General features: G+C 34.7%; 1 protein-coding gene across 1 annotated transcript; it reads left to right on the forward strand.

Moving 5' to 3' along the window:
* Positions 1–280: 280 nt before the first annotated feature.
* Positions 281–13,023, forward strand: LOC124372763. The gene is made up of 4 exons (XM_046831173.1): positions 281–335; positions 1,503–1,588; positions 10,256–10,483; positions 12,854–13,023. Exons 1-4 carry the CDS (start codon positions 281–283, stop codon positions 12,998–13,000), a joined length of 516 nt encoding a protein of 171 aa, XP_046687129.1. The 3' UTR covers positions 13,001–13,023.
* Positions 13,024–23,978: the final 10,955 nt, after the last annotated feature.

The following is a 23,978-nucleotide window of genomic DNA, read 5'->3' on the forward strand; positions in this document are numbered from 1 at the left end:
CAGACAAGACAGTGTTGCCAGTTGAGCCACTGCCAACCTAATCGCCCTAAACAAATAAAATATTTCTCTTAAGGATTTACACGGAGATGCTGGAGTTAGTTTAAACGGCGGAATAATATTTAGCTATGGCAATTTCGATCTTGAATCTTGATGATATGGTTAAATGATTAATCAGTACTTTGAACTTAACTGTTGAGTATAATTCTCATTTCTCTGGTTATCGTCATGGTTTAAAATGTTAAACATAAAAAAAAATCATGCCCCCCCCCAAAAAATTTTGATGGCGCAAATTGCGCCATGCCCCCCCCTTCTGGGCACCCCTGGGCGGATCCACGGTTATTATTCCTCTGGAAGGTGCCCTCTTCCGGTCGCCACGACACGAGGTTGCAAATATTGGTAGCGCGAGCCGTCCGCCTCGGATTCCCAACACCATTCCTAACCAGCATTAATTTTAATTTCACGCTTTCCGTCCATTTTTTTTTAGTTTTCGAATAACAGTGGTAATTTCTCAGACAATGGCGTAAATCACCCCAGGGCAGCGACCGACGCCACGAGGGAAGCAGCGACCTTCACCAACAGAATCAGATAACTAAATTAGTTTCTAGTCATTTAAAAATAGCTTAAAGTATAAACCGTTATTACATGAATTAATTTAAACATTTATTTTATTGTTCGCAGTTTTTAACTTTAATCATAGAATTTCATAGTTCAACCTTTAGCTGTCTGATGGTCTTTAGCTAGTTTGATGTTGTTTGTCTTGAAAAATAAAGTACCAACTGTAAAATGTAACTGATTTGTAAAATTGTGTATTGCCGTAAATAAATAAACTGAAAGCGAGAGAAACACAATAAAAGTAAGTCGACACTGCGAATATCACAAAAAATATGAGCGAAAATGAAAACGAACCAACAGAAATAAAACCCAGAACTGGTTTTTACACTACAAAATGTCTTTCGCATAACTCTTATATAGAATATACAAGGTTTATTTTACTTGCAAAATGTCAGAACTTAAAACAAATTGATGTCCTCTATGGATCTTTCTGTAAGGACGTAGTTAACAATAAACATACCTAACAATTGCAATAGTGGAACTATAACATAGGAACTGTCATTGAGTTGTTTACTACGCGTTCAAAATTTCGGTATTTTGGCACTCCGTTTAGGTTAATTTTATTATGTATTTTCTATTTTTTTGGTGAAACAGTAAGAATAAATAAACATTCTTTGGTCACCTTTACGTTTTAAGGTTGTAAGAACTAGGGAGTAAGAACAAGGTTTTGACGACGCGATAATAACTTGTTGATTTAGTGGTTTGATTTTTAAAACAGTGTATGTTTAGAAGGTTAGATCTCGAATTTGTTTATAATCATTCTTATTTAGCTTATAATATTGTAGTAGGTTGAAAGTGCGCGCGAAATGGATTTGCCTTGTCGAAAATGTTGAAATCAAAGCAAAGGTTAGGGATTTTGAGAGTATTATACTCAAAGCTGAAGAAATGAGTGGGAAAAGAACCCATCAAACTGAACCAAAAAGATATATTTTACCACTCTTTCTGCAGTGAGAACCGTTTAAAACTCAGAGATGAGGTATTGATAATAGGCTATGACTAATTATAATTTGTTTTGTGTATGTTAATGTGTTACCTTGTCAGTTGGCCTTTTACATTTGAAGGTGTGGCCCCTCACTTTACATTTGATTTAATTTTAAAGGAAAGTGTTTCATAATGTTACTAGGAGGGTTGCAGTATAAAAATAAGCGGCCACCATCACAATCGGATAATGATTATCGAATGATATGGAATCATTGATATTCATGACCATCAAAGGAATGAAATCAAAGTGTTGAAACTAAATAATGTAATAGATATCTATTTCAAAAACCCAATATGGTTTGGCTTAGTTTTCAATCTTAGAAATTAAGGTATAAATATATAATTTACAAATGTAAGCATAATATATAATTACAGTAATAATAAAAAACAATAACATTACCTTACCTTATTTATTTTTAAGGACAAACGTGACTGCTTTGTCAAGGAATGAAGACACATACACCACTGTTCTTGCCATCATTATTTAATAACAAAACACATATTTTTAATTTATTTCCATTTATTTATTTTCAATACATTGTGAACAATGATGACGAATTAAATTAAGTTTTAGACTTAAAAAATGGTACTATAGAGAAGCTGTATTTTTGTATGTAAAAGAAATTAATTTGTTTTTTTTTAAAATTGTATACACTAACTAAATTGTATTTAAAGTACTCTTTAGGCCGCATAGCACTATTACTTCACACGATAGACATGTTCAATAGCATTTAACAAATGCTGGAATGGATCACACCACCAATAATCATAATTTATTGTTAATACATATATTCTACAAGATGATCATTGCTCTCACTTCTGAGACCAGTTTTTAAAAATTTTATAAAACTATTTTCAGCCAGTATTTGCATGTTTTATCGCAAATGTTCTTTCTTGTTATCACTAAACCTTCTCTTACATAAACGAAATAACAACAACAGCTGGTAATGACCTCACTAGCAACAGCTAGTAATGACGTCACTAGTCTACATAAAGAAAGCTGGCAATGATTAATTATGAATATCTATAGGTCAAATGTTGTATTCCAATAGTATCAATATTTAAAAATCGATAATCATCCGATTGAGTTGGTGGCCGCTTACTATACTATATGCCTACTAGGATAGCATTATTAATTAGATATCATTAGGGAAAGGCCCAAAAAATATATTTCCTCTTAAAGGGAGAGAAAATCCGTCTTGGGTATTGTAATAGGTCTCAGGTAAGGTGGATGGCTCTTGAGTAGGATATTTTAAAAGCTCTCTGCAGGATGGTTAGCTCTCGAGTAGATTTACTTGGTAAATACTTCAGTAGGGCATTTGGCTTTTAGATAGAGTGGTACAGAGTCGGCATCCTTCAGGAGGATCCGCTCTGTGGAAGGTTGTAATGAGCAGGAGGAGACTGCTGAGCACCTGCTCTTTGATTGCCCTGCAATAGCAAGAGAGCGGTAATGCCATCTTTGGTAGTTTGGACAAGGGTGGGAGAATTTTCCCAGGAGGACTTGATAGGTTTGTTTTCGTGCGGTTTGTTGAACTGCTGAAGTTTGTAGACTGGTGGTGGGCTCATGGCATTTTTGTGTTTCCGGGGTGCGCAAAAAGCCCTTGAGGCTTAAGTTGCATGGCAGTAGGCCGCCCCAAGGGAAAAAAAAGCCCTCAGATTCCTTTATGGGGAAAATATTTTTACCACGTATTTCCTCACTTTTTTCTTTAATATTGCCATTCTTATCGCTTTTTTTTTTGAGTACCATACTTTTGGTCTAAAATAGTCAGCAAGTCATGCAAAATGGAACTTGTAAATAACCCTTTTCTAATGTAAGATCATGATTGACAAATATTGTTGGCTGCAGTTCCATTGAGGGCGAAAAAACAATTGATTTTAAGTACAAAACAACAACACAACAAAAAACAAACTACTGTTTTTGTTTGTTTTGGTAACTACAAAAGTAATTCAATTGTATCATATTGATATTAAAATAGTTGGTACTTTGGGATTATAACCGACCACACACCAGTATGAAGAACACAAAAATAGAAAATTTATAGAAACAAACATGATAGAACGAAAAAACAACTCCTTCAATTACAAAATTACAAACTTACAAGCATTTCCAGGTATTGTGATCGGTATTGTTGTCGCTGTTTATCTTATCTTTCTCGAGAATCCTGGATTTACGGCAGGCCGCGCGGCATCACGTGATTTGCACGGTACATCATTGCCTTTCCATTACAATTCAATTTATATTTCTGATTAGCCCCTCTAGAATTTGATATTTTACTGATAGGTACTATCTCGAGGGATGTTTTTCTTTCGTCGACATCAGCGCGGGGCAGCACCGAAGGTGCTGCCGAAGGCCCGCGCTGATGGCCGGAGGCACTCGCATTTTGGGTGGCGGAATGTGATCAAGAATAAAAACAAGTTTTGAGTGTTTTTTTAATAAAAAGTTTAGTTTTGGTAAATGTTTGTTTTTGTTGAATTTTTGTGTTTGGAGAAATGTAGAGGTAAAACACGGAAGTACAACAAAGCGATGCACCAGCTGAACGGGCGGGCGAGACTCTGCAATCACGTTATCTACTAGACGCTCGACTTTGACCTCTGTCTGAGTGATGGGGAGGTGTTTGCGATAAGACAATTCCTGTTTTAATATTGACGAAAATATTGTTCTACGCTAATCTAGTAATCAGTAGAAACGAAATGTGAAATAACGATTCATGTTCTGGGTGTGGTCGGTATAATCCCAAAGTACCAAATAGTTTATATAAATGAAGAGTAGTCTTTATACAACATTATAATTTACAATTTGACAAGAGATATGAAATAAAACTATAGTAAAAATCAACAAAAGAAAGAACAAATTTAGTTAGTAAATATGTACATGTTTTCATCTTTGGAAATGTTTTTTTTCTAACTGCATTTAAAAAGAGCATGAAATGGATCTTTTACTGAAAATGAAACTTCCCTTTGTGATGAATAATTTAATTAATTTAAACTATCATATGTTTTGCATCACATGTGTTTTGTCAAAACTTATTTTATTATTCTGATTTTTCAACTGTATTAATTTTTCTATGGTTTGTGTTGAGATGATTAAAACCCTTTATTCTGTTACTTTTAAAACTGGGTTTTATTTTTTATTACAATTTAATCATCTCATATAATTTAAATGTTAAATAGTATGTTTCCTGTTCTAATTCTAACTGACATGGATAGTTTTTTAAGACCTAACAAGTGGTGATACTGACCAAAGTTCACCCTCTTGCTCTAAACTTTGGAAATACTGGTTAAGAACCATGACTGTTCTCAAGCACTGACAAACAAATTATATTTTACAATTTAATTTCAAATGATTCATAGGTTTATACTGATCAATTATTTGAGCTAACTTCAATATCCTTCATATTTTAGTATGACAACTCGGACATTAAGAAACATAAAAATTAGGTGTCGGAAACCTATTGTTGTCATTAACAAGCGATAACAAGGTTCTTTGTTCAAGCGTTAAGCCACTTTGTAGCTTTTCCAGCATGATGAGGTGCTCATCTAATCTATGCTGATTTTTAAATGCTGTCTCAAGGATGATCTTCATTTTCAGCCAGCAATGATGGACAGGATGTTTGTGATTGGCACTATCTCGTAATGGACACTCCAATTATGATGGACATAATATCGATTGTCTGTTAGTTACACTGTGATTACTGTATTTGAATCATGTGTATCAATTACTATCAATCCATATCGATTAGTAAAATAATGTAAGGATAATTTTATTCTTTCATCTATATATAATATATGTACAGTATTATAAAAAACCGATATCATGTACAAGACCGATTCTTGACCTATATGGCAGTGATAACACATGGACTCTAAATCTTCTTATCGCTCGGTAAGATCAACAATGGCTTGCCAACACGGTTTCTTACTTTCTACAGACTGCCTGGTCATTATACTAAAATATGAAAGCATTTACCAATTGGCCATTAAAGAATTCTATGGCAGAGTGCAACTGCATCAGACAGTTACTAGGAATAGATATAATTTATTGTATCTTTTATGAGATAGAAAATCTGACACAGTCAATTCAAATGTTAAATTTGTCAATGGCAATAAATATTCTTGTTACTTGACTAATCCTAAGTAAATCTCATCTTTTTACATGACAATCTTGTTGTACTGCCCCCATATTGTAAACATTGATTTGGTTGCAGTTCGATAGAAGGCCAGCAACACAATGTTTTTTCATTTAATTTCATTATTTTTATTTGCCACAAAAAATTTACATCATTGTCAAAGTCATAAAAACAGCTAATTATTACAGCCACGTCAAAATCTTAAAACTAACAATAATTAAGCTTATACAGCACAACAGTGATTGTAACAGAATACAAACATAATAATCATTAAAAATCCATATTTTTAATTTTGAAAAAATCATTTAAGCTATAAAAATGGATTCTCCAACAGCCAGGAGTAGAAATTATTTGTAAATCTGTCAAAGGGATATGAGCTAAGATAGTACAACATGGCTGTTAAGGGTTTTACTTAACCGAAATTGTCCAATTTTAGCATGATTTTTATTACGCATGTTATGGCTATGAGTTTCATGTTTAAATTTAAGTAAATTTGGATTTCCATGTAAAAATGATCTATAAACATAAAAATCCAAATTTACTAAAATTTAAACATGAAATTGATAAATTTATAATAGTTTGGAATCGGAAGTCCCTAAAGTCCTTTTGTGGCTCTCTAGGCTCACATTTTTAAGAGCTCTAACAACCTTCTACTGCAGTATTAATCCTAGAGCAGTTGCCGTACATTGCTAGTCCATATCTAAAAACAGATTGAAAAAAGGCAAAATATGCAGCTCTAATATACTTATCTGGTATTAACTTTGTTCAGGCTACTCGAGATAAATAACTTGAGACAGTCTTTTATTGTAATCAATGTGTGCTCCCCATGTCAAATTTTTGTCTATATTAATTCCCAAGAACTTTACAATGTTTTGAGAAACCATCATCCAATGAATCCGAATTATGCCTAAGATTAAATAACATTCATTTAGTTTTGTCCTTATTAAGCAACAACTCATTTGCATGAAACCAATTTGAGGCATTTTGTAATATATTATTTACTAACAGTTCAAGATCATTAACATTTTTACTGATGTTAAAGAGGGTTGTCTTCTGCCATATAAAATGGTTTTCTATTTAACAGACAAAGGCAGATCATTTATATAGATTAAGAAAAATGGGGGACCCAAAACGGAGCCTTGTGGAACGCCCCACTCCTCAATAGTTTCCTCCGACCACTTACCATTGACATTTACCAATTTGTCTACGATTAATGAGATATGATTCAACAAAATTTAGATTTCACCCAGAAAATCCATAAAATTTTAATTTAGTGATGAGAATTGTACCATCGACAAAATCAAAAGCCTTGTTCCAGTTACAGAATGTAGCCTGAGCAAAGTCCCTTGTCCTCAAAAGATGAGTGTATCTGTCTAACAAGCTGATCCAAAGCATAAAAAAAAAAAATTAAAAAAAAAATGTTTTGTAAACCAATATTTCAACTAGTTTACCTAAAAACAGGAATTTATAAAAACTGGTCTGTAGCTTTGAGATTGGTCCTTAGGACCACTTTTAGAAATTGGACATACTCTTGAGATTTTTAGTTGCTCAGGGAAAATACCATCCTGAAGCAGATAAAGTATGGATACTGCCAAAGTTTCAGGCACACTTAATACTTTTTAGTAAATTGTTGGACATAGTAACATCAGAGTTACTCATTCTCTTGACAGCCATTTTAAAACACCATTTGGTGTTGCTATGGTCCATTTAAAATTAACTGTATTATTAATAGTACTTTTATCCATAAAAGTCATGAAAAGTAAAAGTTGAGCTGGGATTGTCAACTTTCTTTTTTCTGTGACAGATTCGATTGAAATGAACCTTGAAATGATTTAATATGACATCAGAAATCTTAGCATATTTAATAGTGTTACAGAACTTTTATTGCTATAACTCGCTTAACAAGGATGACCAATCATAACAAAGCCAAACAATAAGAAAAACAGGTTCAAAATTCTTTTCAGGCAATATCGGTTTGCTCTGATTGTTATACCAGATCTGTATTTCTGTACTTTTATTTATTATCTGTATTTCTTGAGCCAACACAGGTACTTTTTTAAGACTGTCTTAACCAATATCCCATCATGAACCAAGTAGGGGAATGAGAAAGTTGTTACCAAAATAAACATTCAAACAATGATTAAAAATATACACATTTTGAAGGATATTGAAGTTAGCTCAATAAATTGCTCAGAATAACCTAAAATCATTGGAAATTAAATTGTAAAATATGGTTTGTTTGTTAATGCTTGAGAACAAGTTAACACAGACTATACAATACACAGAGCATGTCTATACAACAAAAGTGTATTTAAATTGATTATTTATTTATTTGTTTTTTTCAGCAGTACAGAGCCATTTACTAGTTAACTTACTGACATCCTTCTTTAAATGCCAGTAATTTTTCCTTGAAGTGATTAAAGCTTATTAGTTTCTGCTTTCAGAGAAGGAAATTCTATAACTTTGGATAAAAAATATTCTAATAAGAATTTGATTACACATTCTGTATTAGCAGCCATCTTGATTTGAAATCCATGGACAAATGTTTAAATCTCATTTTCATTATCTAGTTATTTAGGTTTTTTGATGATTTTATTAGACAAAATTTTGGAAAAAATCATGAACATTTTTATACTCAAGTACGATAAAAAACTAAAAATCATTTCTATTTTGTTGGCCCACACCAAATCTTGCAAATTCTTAAATATGAAACGATCACACTGTAATCTTTATTAATGATGTTTTATAATTCTGTGTAAGTATAATTTACCTTGTTTTACAAGAAAAGGGATCGGTTAATGTTCCAATCTTATCTTAGATTATATATTCTAGCAAAGTGCTGCCCCACACTGATGATAAATAAATCCCTCGAGAAAATGCCTATCACGTGACAGAATACAATTCTAGACAGTCTGATCACAAATGCCTGAGAGACTAATCAAATATTAGAATAATTTATACAATCTATAGAAAAGTTTTAAGTAGTTTGGTGTGTGGCTAAAAAAAAAAATGCCTGTTAAACCAAGTGCGGGTGACAGTGTATTGATGTCAGAATTGTATTAATGCTTGGACATCTTTCCATTATCCTGTTTCTTTACAAACAATGTTCTGTTTATGTTCAACCTAATACAGAAATATTGTTTGATTTAATGAAATAGGTAAGTTTTCCTATGTTATACAATTTGTTTTTTTATTTAAAATCCAAGATATACAAGAGGTGATGAAAAAGTTTTAGGACTGAATTTTATACATTTTTTTCTTACAAAATACGAGTTATTCAAATTTGTCCTCCTTTGAAGCACTCCCCTTGAGAAGCTACACACTTTTCCTACCAGTGTTTCCATTGATCAAAGGCCTCAGAAAACTTATGTTGTAATGGTGTTTAGCAGCTCCATTGTTTTTTTCTTTAATTTCATCAACTGCTTGAAATATTCGTCCTTTCAGGGGTTTCTTGAGTTTCAGGAAAAGAAAAATGTCAGCTAGAGCCAGCCAGGTGAGTAGGAGGGCTGAGGGATGACAGTCATTGCGTTTTTTGCACAAAACTGACGGGTGACTAATGCAGAGTAAACAGGAGCATTTTGAAGAACCCAGCAATTATCACTTTACCACAGTTCAGGTCTCTTTCCTCTCACAGCATTACGCAATTGTCTTAGGGTTTCAAAATAAACAAAGATTGTTGACCTTGTGGAAGGAATTCATAGTAGGCAACGAAAACCGTAAGCATGACCTTCACATTTAATTTGGCTTGACAAGCTTACTTGAGTCTTGGAGGCTTTTTGATGTCCATTGTGATGATTGGGCTTTTGTTTCCATGTCATAACCAAAAACCCATGCCTCATCTCACGTAATGACATATTTCAAGAAGCTCTTGTCGTTATTTGCCACTTCAAGAAGTTCTTCAGAACCTGAATTCGGTGTTGTTTGGGGTCAAATTTTGCCGCAACACAACGCATTTGAAGTTTTTCAGTACAAATTTTTTGATTTTAAACGATAAAATATGTTACATTCTTTTGCCATTTCACGGATTGTTAGCCAACTGCCTGATTATACGAGAATGTTCACTTTAGCAGTATTGTCATCGTTGATTGATGTTGAAGGGCGTCTGGAACGAAAATCATCTTCTCAGATGTTTGGCCATTTTTAAACCTATTGTACCACTCACTGATGACATGGCCGGCAAACATTCTGCACCTAAAGGCATCTTGTAACATCAAAAAAGATTTTTGTTCAGTTTGACACAAAACTTTACATAAACACGTTGCTCTTCTTTCACATCAATGTTCATTAAACAAGAAATAGCCAAAATCCATAAAACTAACCTCAAACAAACTTTACTTATTTTTGTTTCAATAATATTACGAGTGATTTGAAATAACAGCTCTGTTACTCTTTGAGTCAGAGAATACACTGCTGCCAACCACATCGTTATGCAACATTTCATTCTTATACTGTATAAAAAGTCTTGGAACTTATTGATCACCCCTTGTACGTGTATACAATTTTACTAATTCACTTTTTTGGAACTTTCTTAATAGAATGGCTGTGGAACTCTAATATCTTATAGTCGCCCTGATTTGGAAGGACCAAAATTAAGTAAATATAAGAAGTGCCAAGTTAATGATCCTTCTGCCCTGTCTGCCGTTTTGGAAGATGCCTTGGGTGTGAAAGGTGTCGTGAAGAAACAGAGATTTTTGTTTTTTGTTGGACAGACTCGTATACATATAGATCAAGTTGAAGGTTTAGGCAATTTTATGGAACTTGAGGTAAGGATTATTATCTTAGTGACAGTTTACTGATTTAACATTTGGAAGACCAAATACTTGTCAAACAACCCTTAATATTAATTCAATTTGTATAAATGACAATAGCCAAATTTAATTTCAGTAAACCATTGATTCACAAAAAGTACTTCCTCCACTATCACTTGAACCCGGTATATGGTATTATAATCACATGTTAGTTTTAGTTATTTAAAACAGAAATGGCTACAATGGAATACAATGGATGCAAAGTAATCAATGAACCAAAATTTGGGCTTTGTGGACAGTGTTTTTCATGCTTACCCGGTAAGTCAGAGATCTGGGTTCAAGTCCCAGTGGAGCAAGTATACCTTTTAAAACAATCCTTTATTAAAATTTGGACATACAGATTATATTGTGCTCAATTTGAACGCATAGGAACAGCATACTTGTACATCAGTCTGGAAAATGAAGACTTTGAGTTGTGTGGGAAACTCCCCTGCAACTCGTAAATGCATAACAACTTGCATAACCCTTTCTTCTGGGAGGTATTCTATACTCTCCAGGGAGAATAAATAGACCTGCTACAATTATTAGCAGAAATCGAGCACTGTGTGTGTATACAGTCTGGTAATTATTAATTGTCTGGTAACTTAAATAATCAGGGAATTTATTGATTACGAATTATTATGTTCTGTTACCAATTTATTCATATGGTAGCTTACATGCTCTCCAAAATCGGTTGCATAAGTTGTTTTATTTGTAAGCACCATGTAATGACTTGTAAATGCCTTGATACCTGCCAGAACAAGTTTAATCCCATCAGCAAATGCAGTTTTGTTGTATAAGAATTTACTTACAAGCTTTTATTTAGAGGAATTTCCCAAGATGGAGATATGGGTTACGAGTTGCACTAGTTTTGAATGAGGTCAAAAATGAGAGGGTAGCATTAAAATACTGAATAAACAATATTTTTGAAAGTTCAATTTTTGTACCGTGACAAACTATAAAAACAACTGTTCTGACTTAAATAGTTGTATCAGCCAATGAGATAAAAAGAAATTGAAAATTACGACATTCTTATAGCATTTTTTATCTTGTAGGTGATTATTAGTTTTATGGTCAGGTTTTAAATGTGCCAAGCTAAAAATATGTGATATGTGAAAAAGGTATCATTTCCCTCGTGGGCGTCAATGTCAAATTAAAATAGTTTACTAAATTAAGTACAGTGATAGCCCATCCATCAAAAACTTCCAAGAACAACTTTATTTAATTTTTATACATTTTTTTCTTTATCAAATAAATATATAGCTAGTATATTCATCATTGGCTCAATTTGAGTTCATTATGCCTTTATATATACAATAAAAACCAATACATTTATTCTTTTTTGTGTTTAAGTACCAGCATTTTAAAAACTGCATTTCTAAAATGTTGAAGTACATGATTTTTAATGGGATGTCCCATTGACTATAAGTAGTGTATGGTTCAGTATAAAATCCCATTGAGAACTCATTGCAGTTATATTTTATTTTTAGATGAAGGTTTATTGTTGTTTCAAAATCAATATGGTACTTAGTGTGTATAATATTATTCAGTTTTGCAAGTTATGTTTTTAATGTTGGTAGCAAGATGGGAATTAAAATATACATGTTTTTTTTACATAGTCTGTAAATTAATTTACTTTATATTTTATTTTATTACAAGGCCTAAAAATCTGTAAAATATATTTGATCAACTATAAATTTAAATTTAAACATCTCATGGGATGACAATATGATCACAAAACAAACAAATGTTTTCAATTTGATCTTTTTATTTAAGTGTTATTTTATTACCTTTCTTAAATCTCCACTTATGAAGAAGTTAGATCAAAAGGCCTGATCTACAAAAAATTTGAGATTTTGAGAAAACTAGCTACTTATTAATGCTTGACTAGAAGGTATTTTAGAAATTTTTTACTAGTTTCAGCTAAGGTTACTTATGTACAAAATTATGCACAAAAATAAGAGGATCAAGTTGAAAACATTATGTTGGATGTAGATTTGACATAATATTGTAAATCTTTTTATTACCCATCCAATTAGATTCCCACCAAAAACTAATGTGTCTGATGAATAATTTCTTTCTACTTATACGTTTTACTGTTAATGTTTGCAGAGGTGATGTTGAGAGATACTCAGAGTGTTGAGGAAGGTCAGGTGATTGCCCAAGAGCTAATGTCTCAGCTCGGTGTCTCTGAACTGACTTATACGTTTTGCTATTAATGTTTGCACAGGTGGGTTTGAGAGATACTCAGAGTGTTGAGGAAGGTCAGGTGATTGCCCAAGAGCTAATGTCTCAGCTCAGTGTCTCTGAACTGACTTATACGTGTTGCTATTAATGTTTGCACAGGTGGGTTTGAGAGATACTCAGAGTGTTGAGGAAGGTCAGGTGATTGCCCAAGAGCTAATGTCTCAGCTCGGTGTCTCTGAGACTGACTTATTGGCAGGAGCTTATATGGACATGATGCAGAAACATTCTGAAACCGTTTCCATTTAATTTTAATAAACATTACCTTTTAATATTGTTATTCTTCATTATCCTATTATAAGCCTGTTAGATTTTAGTATGTAGTAATTTGTTAGTCTGTTGACAAATTGTTTTTTAGCCATCTGTCCAGGCCAGTAACAGATAGAAGATTACAGCTCAATGACAGTAAACCTAATAATAATTGTGTCTAAAGGAAAGGTTATAATGAGCCTAAATTAATTACACAATATCATCATGGTCTCTACAAAATTAACATTTTAGAGTAGCTTACAAAATCTCCATTGATAGACTTGTTTCTGAAAAGTATTACATGTATTGTTTTAAAAGACCTCCTCTTTTAAAGGACATTATATCAAAACCTAAATTACCTGCTGATTCTGATGTGAAAACTAAATTCAAGGGAGCACATCCATGTAATAAATCAAGATGCATAGTAAGTAATCAAATAGAAGGGACATCAAAAGTCACAAGCAATTTAACTAAAAATGCCCCTGTCATGTCCGGCCACCCGTCCGTCGATGTGGTCCCTTCAAATAGACGTGTGGCGATGCCCGGCTCAAGCCCCGGTTAAATTGTCCAAAAAAAACCAATCTGAGTGCTGGCCTACATATATTTATATATATATATATATATATATATATATATATATATATATATAGGACGTGTTTTACACACATGAAGTAGAGTCTCTGTGGTGAAAGGTTGGCCTAGTCGTGTGGCAATAGGTAGGGTTGGTTCAAGTGCTCCAAATACTTTTTGTTTAGCAATATATTACAATTGTAAAATACTATTAACTAAACAGTCAAATATTTTTGTACTTCTGACCTGGTCCAAAGAAGTTTTATTATATACTAGGCCTACATTTCTAATATTTGCCTGCCAAAATGCCTTCAACTTTGGTACATGCAATTTAGAGACTTCGTTGTTTTTGTGTAGTCATGCTGCAAATTGAAGGCTGCAATGTAAACCCAGGGATAAATGCTGAGCTAAATTGTTATAACCTTGAAATAACACTAAAGGTAAATAAATTAAATGAATAACTTTATAGGAAAATCCTCTTTTTATTACTAATATAAATCATTGAATTATATTTTTTAGTTTGAAGACCATTTTAAGGTGAGATTTAAGTTCTATGTACAGCAGGTGGCAAACTTAATTTTACAAATTGCTAAATCAGAACTAAACAAATAGGATTGATTCAAACTTTTTTCATTTATTTGGCATTGCAATAAGAATGGAAATTCCAATAAACTCAAATCTTTGACATTTAGTTGGTAAACCTTCAATTTTAGAAGTTATAAATAAATGATTATGGTTGTCCAATACACAATTTGTGATTGTATTATTTTATTTTTTTATCAATCACACTAGCATGAGAATGTTGAGTTCAGCTCCATTTTTATCTTCCGCTTAGTGCAGCGTTTCAAATTTGACACTGTCACAGACTTGACTCCTTGGAATCGGGAGTCCACGTCCGTCTGAAAAGATCTAAAATAAGTCTGTGACGAAAAAAGCTTAAAACGAACTCTGCATCGTTTGACATCAGATAAACATAGAATCAGGTGTAATCTAGATTAACTGATTAGGTTTTTATTATTATTTTTAATTCATTTTTAGTACCTTTTTGTATCATGGTTGATTTAATATTTTATTTATAATTTTTTTTCCCGAAAATTTATCGTTGTCTCATCAGTTGCAGAATTGAGTGCACTACAGCGAAGAATCCAAGTTTTCCGTTGGGAAGATTTTTTTTTATTTATTTAATGTGAACGTTGAGTTCATCTCCAATTCACCTTCCGCTTACTGCAGCGTCTAAAATCTGATACTATAGTACGAGACATAATTGCAAGCCTGAGTAGTGGCAAAAAACTGTTGTTTAATGCATTTATGCATGATATGTACTGTATTGTTTAAACTTGGCATGAGTATAGAAGATTATTTCGTGCGATAACACTAATATTAAAATTGTTAATTGATGTCTTTTCTCGTAATACTCGTATCTCCGACTTTAAAGGAGAATAGACTGCATCCTTATGGGGATTGTGTGGCAAAGTTTGTTCGGTGACGCGGTTTGTTTAAAGTTTTAATCCAATTCAATCTTGTAGTAATAACCTCATTTTTATCAATTGAATTAAATAACTATAGATATACATGACCGAGAGACTATTTTCATTGTTGTAAACACACATCCTACTTTTGTGTTATATCCATATAGGGATTTCTCTTCACACAGAAATTGGTTGTCCTCCACGCTAGTTTTGGTAGGTACGAGAAGGATCACATCATGTCGAAAGAAAGTTAAAAGACTGAAGGTCAGATAGTGGACCTTCATGATGTTGATTAAAGCTGATTTAACTTTTATTTGTTCTAACTGTTGGTTTTAATTTTAACTGTCTCAATCTTTACAAAATTTATTTATTTCAAAATTTATATTTTATCCATTTATTGTTTGATATTTTTAACCCTCTCATATCAAACATCACCAAAATAAGTGCGGCTAATTTCTTTCTCAAGGGGAAATTCTCTACAGGTTTCACAGTAAAACTAGGTTGTGTGCTTATTCAATGCAAATTGGCTCTCTGCCCCTATACTATGAATCTTGAGAATTTATTAAACATTAAATATACAGGTTACAAGGGTGGGTAATTAAAAATTAATTGTACTATATACAAAACTGACGAGATAAAAATTTGAAATGTACGTACTTGTAGAAGTTGTTTTTTAGATGAATTTAATTATAGAATTAATTTGATTTGTCCTTGATAAAAACAGTAAGTTATAAAATTACAGTTTAGTTAGAAGTGCAATTTCTAAAGTTATGTTATAAAATATTAATTTGTTATTAAAATAAAACAATATTTCAAAGTAGATTAAGTTATGAATTGTTTCGGTGCGTATGTTATATTAGGCCTGCAGAAATGATTAAATAAAATAAAAAAAGACTAATGTGCACCTAAAGATGAGAAATGTTTGTCTCTGGTAATTATTATGTTTTCATTTCTGTTGTAATGCCTTGTTATTAACACTATGCCGTTATTTTCAGATAAATAACTAATGTTTAAATTAAACAAAAAGTTATAATGAATAAACTGTAAAAGACCCGACAGAACACACAGAAGGAAGTAGCAGAAGTGTTATCTGGCAGACGCACAGACAACACGATATCAATAAGGCCTTGCCGGGTTCTCGATAAAGTAATAATACATCGGAGTATCCACAGAACCGACATAACGTAAAGAAAGAGGTAGCTCGGAAGGTTTATCGAGCAAACTCGGACAACACAATATCAATAAGGCCTTGCCGGGTTCTCGATAAAGTAATAATACATCGGAGTATCCACAGACCCGACATAACGTAAAGAAAGAGGTAGCTCGGAAGGTTTATCGAGCAAACGCAGACAACACGATATCAATAAGGCCTTGCCGGGTTCTCGATAAAGTAATAATACATCGGAGTATCCACAGAACCGACATAACGTAAAGAAAGAGGTAGCTCGGAAGGTTTATCGAGCAAACGCAGACAACACGATATCAATAAGGCCTTGCCGGGTTCTCGATAAAGTAATAATACATCGGAGTATCCACAGACCCGACATAACGTAAAGAAAGAGGTAGCTCGGAAGGTTTATCGAGCAAACGCAGACAACACGATATCAATAAGGCCTTGCCGGGTTCTCGATAAAGTAATAATACATCGGAGTATCCACAGACCCGACATAACGTAAAGAAAGAGGTAGCTCGGAAGGTTTATCGAGCAAACGCAGACAACACGATATCAATAAGGCCTTGCCGGGTTCTCGATAAAGTAATAATACATCGGAGCATCCACAGACCCGACATAACGTAAAGAAAGAGGTAGCTCGGAAGGTTTATCGAGCAAACTCAGACAACACGATATCAATAAGGCCTTGCCGGGTTCTCGATAAAGTAATAATACATCGGAGTATCCACAGACCCGACATAACGTAAAGAAAGAGGTAGCTCGGAAGGTTTATCGAGCAAACGCAGACAACACGATATCAATAAGGCCTTGCCGGGTTCTCGATAAAGTAATAATACATCGGAGTATCCACAGACCCGACATAACGTAAAGAAAGAGGTAGCTCGGAAGGTTTATCGAGCAAACGCAGACAACACGATATCAATAAGGCCTTGCCGGGTTCTCGATAAAGTAATAATACATCGGAGTATCCACAGACCCGACATAACGTAAAGAAAGAGGTAGCTCGGAAGGTTTATCGAGCAAACGCAGACAACACGATATCAATAAGGCCTTGCCGGGTTCTCGATAAAGTAATAATACATCGGAGTATCCACAGACCCGACATAACGTAAAGAAAGAGGTAGCTCGGAAGGTTTTATCGAGCAAACGCAGACAACACGATATCAATAAGGCCTTGCCGGGTTCTCGATAAAGTAATAATACATCGGAGTATCCACAGACCCGACATAACGTAAAGAAAGAGGTAGCTCGGAAGGTTTATCGAGCAAACGCAGACAACACGATATCAATAAGGCCTTGCCGGGTTCTCGATAAAGTAATAATACATCGGAGCATCCACAGACCCGACATAACGTAAAGAAAGAGGTAGCTCGGAAGGTTTATCGAGCAAACTCAGACAACACGATATCAATAAGGCCTTGCCGGGTTCTCGATAAAGTAATAATACATCGGAGTATCCACAGACCCGACATAACGTAAAGAAAGAGGTAGCTCGGAAGGTTTATCGAGCAAACGCAGACAACACGATATCAATAAGGCCTTGCCGGGTTCTCGATAAAGTAATAATACATCGGAGTATCCACAGACCCGACATAACGTAAAGAAAGAGGTAGCTCGGAAGGTTTATCGAGCAAACTCAGACAACACGATATCAATAAGGCCTTGCCGGGTTCTCGATAAAGTAATAATACATCGGAGTATCCACAGACCCGACATAACGTAAAGAAAGAGGTAGCTCGGAAGGTTTATCGAGCAAACGCAGACAACACGATATCAATAAGGCCTTGCCGGGTTCTCGATAAAGTAATAATACATCGGAGTATCCACAGACCCGACATAACGTAAAGAAAGAGGTAGCTCGGAAGGTTTATCGAGCAAACGCAGACAACACGATATCAATAAGGCCTTGCCGGGTTCTCGATAAAGTAATAATACATCGGAGCATCCACAGACCCGACATAACGTAAAGAAAGAGGTAGCTCGGAAGGTTTATCGAGCAAACGCAGACAACACGATATCAATAAGGCCTTGCCGGGTTCTCGATAAAGTAATAATACATCGGAGTATCCACAGACCCGACATAACGTAAAGAAAGAGGTAGCTCGGAAGGTTTATCGAGCAAACGCAGACAACACGATATCAATAAGGCCTTGCCGGGTTCTCGATAAAGTAATAATACATCGGAGCATCCACAGACCCGACATAACGTAAAGAAAGAGGTAGCTCGGAAGGTTTATCGAGCAAACGCAGACAACACGATATCAATAAGGCCTTGCCGGGTTCTCGATAAAGTAATAATACATCGGAGTATCCACAGACCCGACATAACGTAAAGAAAGAGGTAGCTCGGAAGGTTTATCGAGCAAACGCAGACAACACGATATCAATAAGGCCTTGCCGGGTTCTCGATAAAGTAATAATACATCGGAGCATCCACAGACCCGACATAACGTAAAGAAAGAGGTAGCTCGGAAGGTTTATCGAGCAAACGCAGACAACACGATATCAATAAGGCCTTGCCGGGTTCTCGATAAAGTAATAATACATCGGAGTATCCACAGACCCGACATAACGTAAAGAAAGAGGTAGCTCGGAAGGTTTATCGAGCAAACGCAGACAACACGATATCAATAAGGCCTTGCCGGGTTCTCGATAAAGTAATAATACATCGGAGCATCCACAGACCCGACATAACGTAAAGAAAGAGGTAGCTCGGAAGGTTTATCGAGCAAACGCAGACAACACGATATCAATAAGGCCTTGCCGGGTTCTCGATAAAGTAATAATACATCGGAGTATCCACAGACCCGACATAACGTAAAGAAAGAGGTAGCTCGGAAGGTTTATCGAGCAAACGCAGACAACACGATATCAATAAGGCCTTGCCGGGTTCTCGATAAAGTAATAATACATCGGAGTATCCACAGACCCGACATAACGTAAAGAAAGAGGTAGCTCGGAAGGTTTATCGAGCAAACGCAGACAACACGATATCAATAAGGCCTTGCCGGGTTCTCGATAAAGTAATAATACATCGGAGTATCCACAGACCCGACATAACGTAAAGAAAGAGGTAGCTCGGAAGGTTTATCGAGCAAACGCAGACAACACGATATCAATAAGGCCTTGCCGGGTTCTCGATAAAGTAATAATACATCGGAGTATCCACAGACCCGACATAACGTAAAGAAAGAGGTAGCTCGGAAGGTTTATCGAGCAAACGCAGACAACACGATATCAATAAGGCCTTGCCGGGTTCTCGATAAAGTAATAATACATCGGAGTATCCACAGACCCGACATAACGTAAAGAAAGAGGTAGCTCGGAAGGTTTATCGAGCAAACGCAGACAACACGATATCAATAAGGCCTTGCCGGGTTCTCGATAAAGTAATAATACACCGGAGCATCCACAGACCCGACATAACGTAAAGAAAGAGGTAGCTCGGAAGGTTTATCGAGCAAACTCAGACAACACGATATCAATAAGGCCTTGCCGGGTTCTCTATAAAGTAATAATACATCGGAGTATCCACAGACCCGACATAACGTAAAGAAAGAGGTAGCTCGGAAGGTTTATCGAGCAAACGCAGACAACATGATATCAATAAGGCCTTGCCGGGTTCTCGATAAAGTAATAATACATCGGAGTATCCACAGACCCGACATAACGTAAAGAAAGAGGTAGCTCGGAAGGTTTATCGAGCAAAACGCAGACAACATGATATCAATAAGGCCTTGCCGGGTTCTCGATAAAGTAATAATACATCGGAGTATCCACAGACCCGACATAACGTAAAGAAAGAGGTAGCTCGGAAGGTTTATCGAGCAAAACGCAGACAACATGATATCAATAAGGCCTTGCCGGGTTCTCGATAAAGTAATAATACATCGGAGTATCCACAGACCCGACATAACGTAAAGAAAGAGGTAGCTCGGAAGGTTTATCGAGCAAACGCAGACAACATGATATCAATAAGGCTCTTTCGGGTCCTCAATAACGTAATAATACATTATTTACCTTAACCAGTTGTGCGATAGGCTTAATGAATTACATTCAATATGTTTAAATAACCTTACTTATAGGTTGCGATATGAAAGTAATGCACATGATTTTGTCGTGATGCGACTATCGCAGCAGCTCGGATCCGTCGTATAACGTCATTCGGATTGTGCCTTCCAAATGCGTGTAGTCTCAGTTCCCTCAGAGCAGTAGGAGTCGTAGCACGTGTCTTTGCACGGTCTGTTTTTTCGATTGTTTCACGGCGCAATGAAGCGCTCGCTGGAACAGCGAAACGCGATCAAAGTTTGTGTGCCTCTTGGGAAGAATACAATGGAAACTTAGCAAATGCTTCAAGATGCATTGGAGGAGGAATGCATTTTTAGATCTCAATGCGGAAGGTGGCACACACAATCTTCTTAAAAACCCCAAAAAGAGCAAACCTCGCACCAAAACAATGCAAAACTGTCTTCTTTGATGTCCGAGAAATCATCCATTTTGAGTTTGTACCACAAGGACGCAGCATTTTACCTAGAGGTGCTCAAGAGACTGAAATGCCAGGTCGCACGTCAGTTCTGAAATCAAAAACGTCTTCAATCTCCAGCATGGCAATGCTCCGAGCCATACGACCTTCGTCATTACTTGACCCATAAAAAACCCCCGTGGTGCCCCAGCCTTCTTACAGCCCTGAAATAGCTCCGTGTAAATATTTTTCTTCCCCCAACTGAAAAAGGACCTGAAGGAGGAGCACTGGGAGTCGGTGGAGAACATCCAAGGTCACGTTACAAGGTTCCTGAGAGGCATTCCAGTCGAGGAGTTCCGGGGTGCTTTCCAGGCGTGGCAGAAATCCTATAAGAGTTTTAATCATTTTTAACAATCGGATGAATAAATCTATTTTTCTTAGAAGATTTTCATTACTTTTATAATGCACTCTGTATATGTAACAGATAAGAACCTATACTAAACCACGGTTTTGGCTATGTAGTTATACAGTTCGCCATTCGAGTGTGTACATCAATCAATCAACGGTGATTGCGGAGACATTTACATGTATATCAAAAGTCAATAATTGGAGTTGAGAGCTAAAATTGATTGATTTATTGAGATCAGATGTACTGGAGTGATAGCGACACTTTCATTTAAAAATGTTCTCTTGTAATAATTGTAATGTATGCTAATTGTTTGAAATTCTTGAATTATGAAATGATATAATGTACTAAGTGAACAGTCGATTGTACAGTAGAGAGAGACAGCCCAGATTTCTTACTGTAGCCTAAAATAACAGTAGCTTAGAAGAGTTTCTGATCAGCACTTCACGAGGTTTCTATATTGTAAAATATTGTAACTGAGTCTTTCTGATTACGAGGTAACATGACTACAGAACACGTGAGTCAGTGCTGTCAGTGGGCAGTACCTTATCAGCTGTTATCAGGGGACACCGTGACACGACGCGTGGTGTCGCGGCGTGAGGCAATCAACCGGTCAACCACAATTATTAGTCGTTGTGTTGCGACACGTCACATCGGTCAAGCCAGTCATGAATTTAAAATCATATATTAACCATAAATAACCCAGCTTAACCATTTATCAACAAATTGATACAGGCCCATTCGTTAGAAACTACATTTTCAATCCAAGAAATTAATTAGACCAATATTAATTATTTAATTAACTTATTATTTATATATCTTCTGAAAAACAGAAGACATTAAACAAACATTTTTCACATTTCGTCTAATTTATAAGAAAGTTTCAAGAGATATAAAGGTATACTACTAAAAAAAATATATTTATGTTTGACCCTTTTTCTGTGATTATACAAAAATATTTGAAGTAGCTAGTAGGGACTAAAGACAAACATATTTTTGCAAGTATTATTTTAATTGATAGAAATGACGTTTTGCTAAAGAATAATTTCGTTGTCTGTTATAACTTCTTGTAATAATTGATCATGTTAGGTGTTTGCTTTAAAAGATGATATTTTTTTAATTTTGTTTGATGGATACATTTACGCTTTTAATGTATAATTACATATACACTGGTAATAACAAATTAGGAATTGTTGCTTCACAATTAATTGATAAATTGCATAACAGTTAGACACATATACCTCAGGTTGAACGTCAGCTTGCACCGAAAAATGTAACTCAACTCCAGCATACACTATAAGCGAGTATTTGCAACCAACTTTATTGTGTGAAATTTTGTTACCATTACAAATTGGACATGTTCATTACTTTTGAAGAAGGGTTTTTATTATGATTAAACAATCCTAACTTAGAGATGGGCTATACATGAGTTTTTTTTATATAAGTGCTCGAACAGGTATTTGTTGTGAATAGGCATCTTTACCAAACACTTTTAGAAAAAAATGTGTTAACGATGTGTGGAATGAATATTATATATTTGTACCTATATTCTTGTAGGAAGTGGTGTAATATAAACGTATCGACAAATTAGTGTTAGATGAACGTACACCTTAATCTTCAAACAGAAATTTTATAGATGTAAATGGCTTTGATTTAAATGTAAAAAAGCAATTTCATATTACATTGTCCTTTGCAGTAACTATAAAGAAAACCCAAGGAGTATCGCTTTCAAGGTTACTGTACATATCCTGAAATTATTATTTTCTACACATTATTAATTTAGCTTTTTTCTACCTGTGCCAAAGTTTTTGAAAGTACACTATAGTCTATACTTACTAAAAACTTTTTAAGAAATAATTTACTCGCCTTCATGGAGCAATATTCAATTTTCGTGTTACTACATATTATACAATAAATCCATTACTTTCTTAACGATTGCAATATTTATCTATAGTAGATGCAGTCTCGAATTAGAAAAGTATAAAAAACCAACACTAACAAACACATTGAAATTTTAACCCAACAAATGCGGGTAATTTTTGTGTTGTATGTTAGTCAGGTGGCAGACCTGGATTGTTTGATTGTTACCAAACGCTGTGTTTAGCCCTTCAGTGCTACTCTCATACTCTATGAATATTCATCAACTTATATCACCTCATAGCATTCAAACATAGTTTTACTATTTTGTTTGTTCAACCGTAATTTCTAAGGAATTATGTTGTTGTTTTTTTTTTTTTTTTTTTTTTTTTCAACTTCTGTGTTGTTATAATTAACTATAATTAAAATTACACAGCTACTTACAACTAGGAGAAAACAATTCTCAGAATGAGCGGAATACCTTTTAGGAGGAACAATAATACGATCGTACCAAAGTTGTTCAGTTTTTTTATTTACAGTACAAAACAGGAATCTGCAGTACAAGCCGACATGTATCGCCTTTTTAATGTAATCCTATAACTGTAATTGTTTCAAGTACATTTCAATAATTCACTAATCATCTTGAACAAATCTGCCAAGATTTATTGTGTTGTTTAGTTAAAAAAACTTATTGTATAACCTAGCAATCCTTCATTAACTGAAGACGCATACAGTACAATTAAATCATTGAAACATGTTTTATCAATGGCAACTTGGCGTTGTGTTTGGACGTGCGCCATTTTATCACAAGCTAACAAAGACAATCCGTTTTAAAACCATATAGGGTAGGTTGGGGTAACAGGACCCCAGGGGGTAACTGGGCCATAACCATCTCTTTGTTATAATATACGAGTATTTTGGTTTTTTAGCTGTTGGAAGCACTGCGAACATCTGTTTTATTGTCTTAAACAACAATCATAACCTCTCCTGTACTATTTTTAAAGGATAGAAGAAGATTGAAAAAGTTTAACCTGTTTTTT

Source organism: Homalodisca vitripennis, unplaced genomic scaffold (genome assembly GCF_021130785.1).
Source record: "Homalodisca vitripennis isolate AUS2020 unplaced genomic scaffold, UT_GWSS_2.1 ScUCBcl_3976;HRSCAF=9836, whole genome shotgun sequence".
NCBI lineage: Eukaryota > Metazoa > Arthropoda > Insecta > Hemiptera > Cicadellidae > Homalodisca > Homalodisca vitripennis.

What these genes read in the sequence shown, in the direction of transcription:
- LOC124372763 (XM_046831173.1), top strand. Translation starts at nt 281, where the DNA reads ATGGCGCAAATTGCGCCATGCCCCCCCCTTCTGGGCACCCCTGGGCGG. An exon ending in CACCCCTGGGCGGATCCACG is followed by an intron (nt 336 to 1,502) that starts GTTATTATTCCT and finishes TGAAGAAATGAG; the next exon opens with TGGGAAAAGAACCCATCAAA. An exon ending in GCAATTTTATGGAACTTGAG is followed by an intron (nt 10,484 to 12,853) that starts GTAAGGATTATT and finishes ATGTTTGCACAG; the next exon opens with GTGGGTTTGAGAGATACTCA.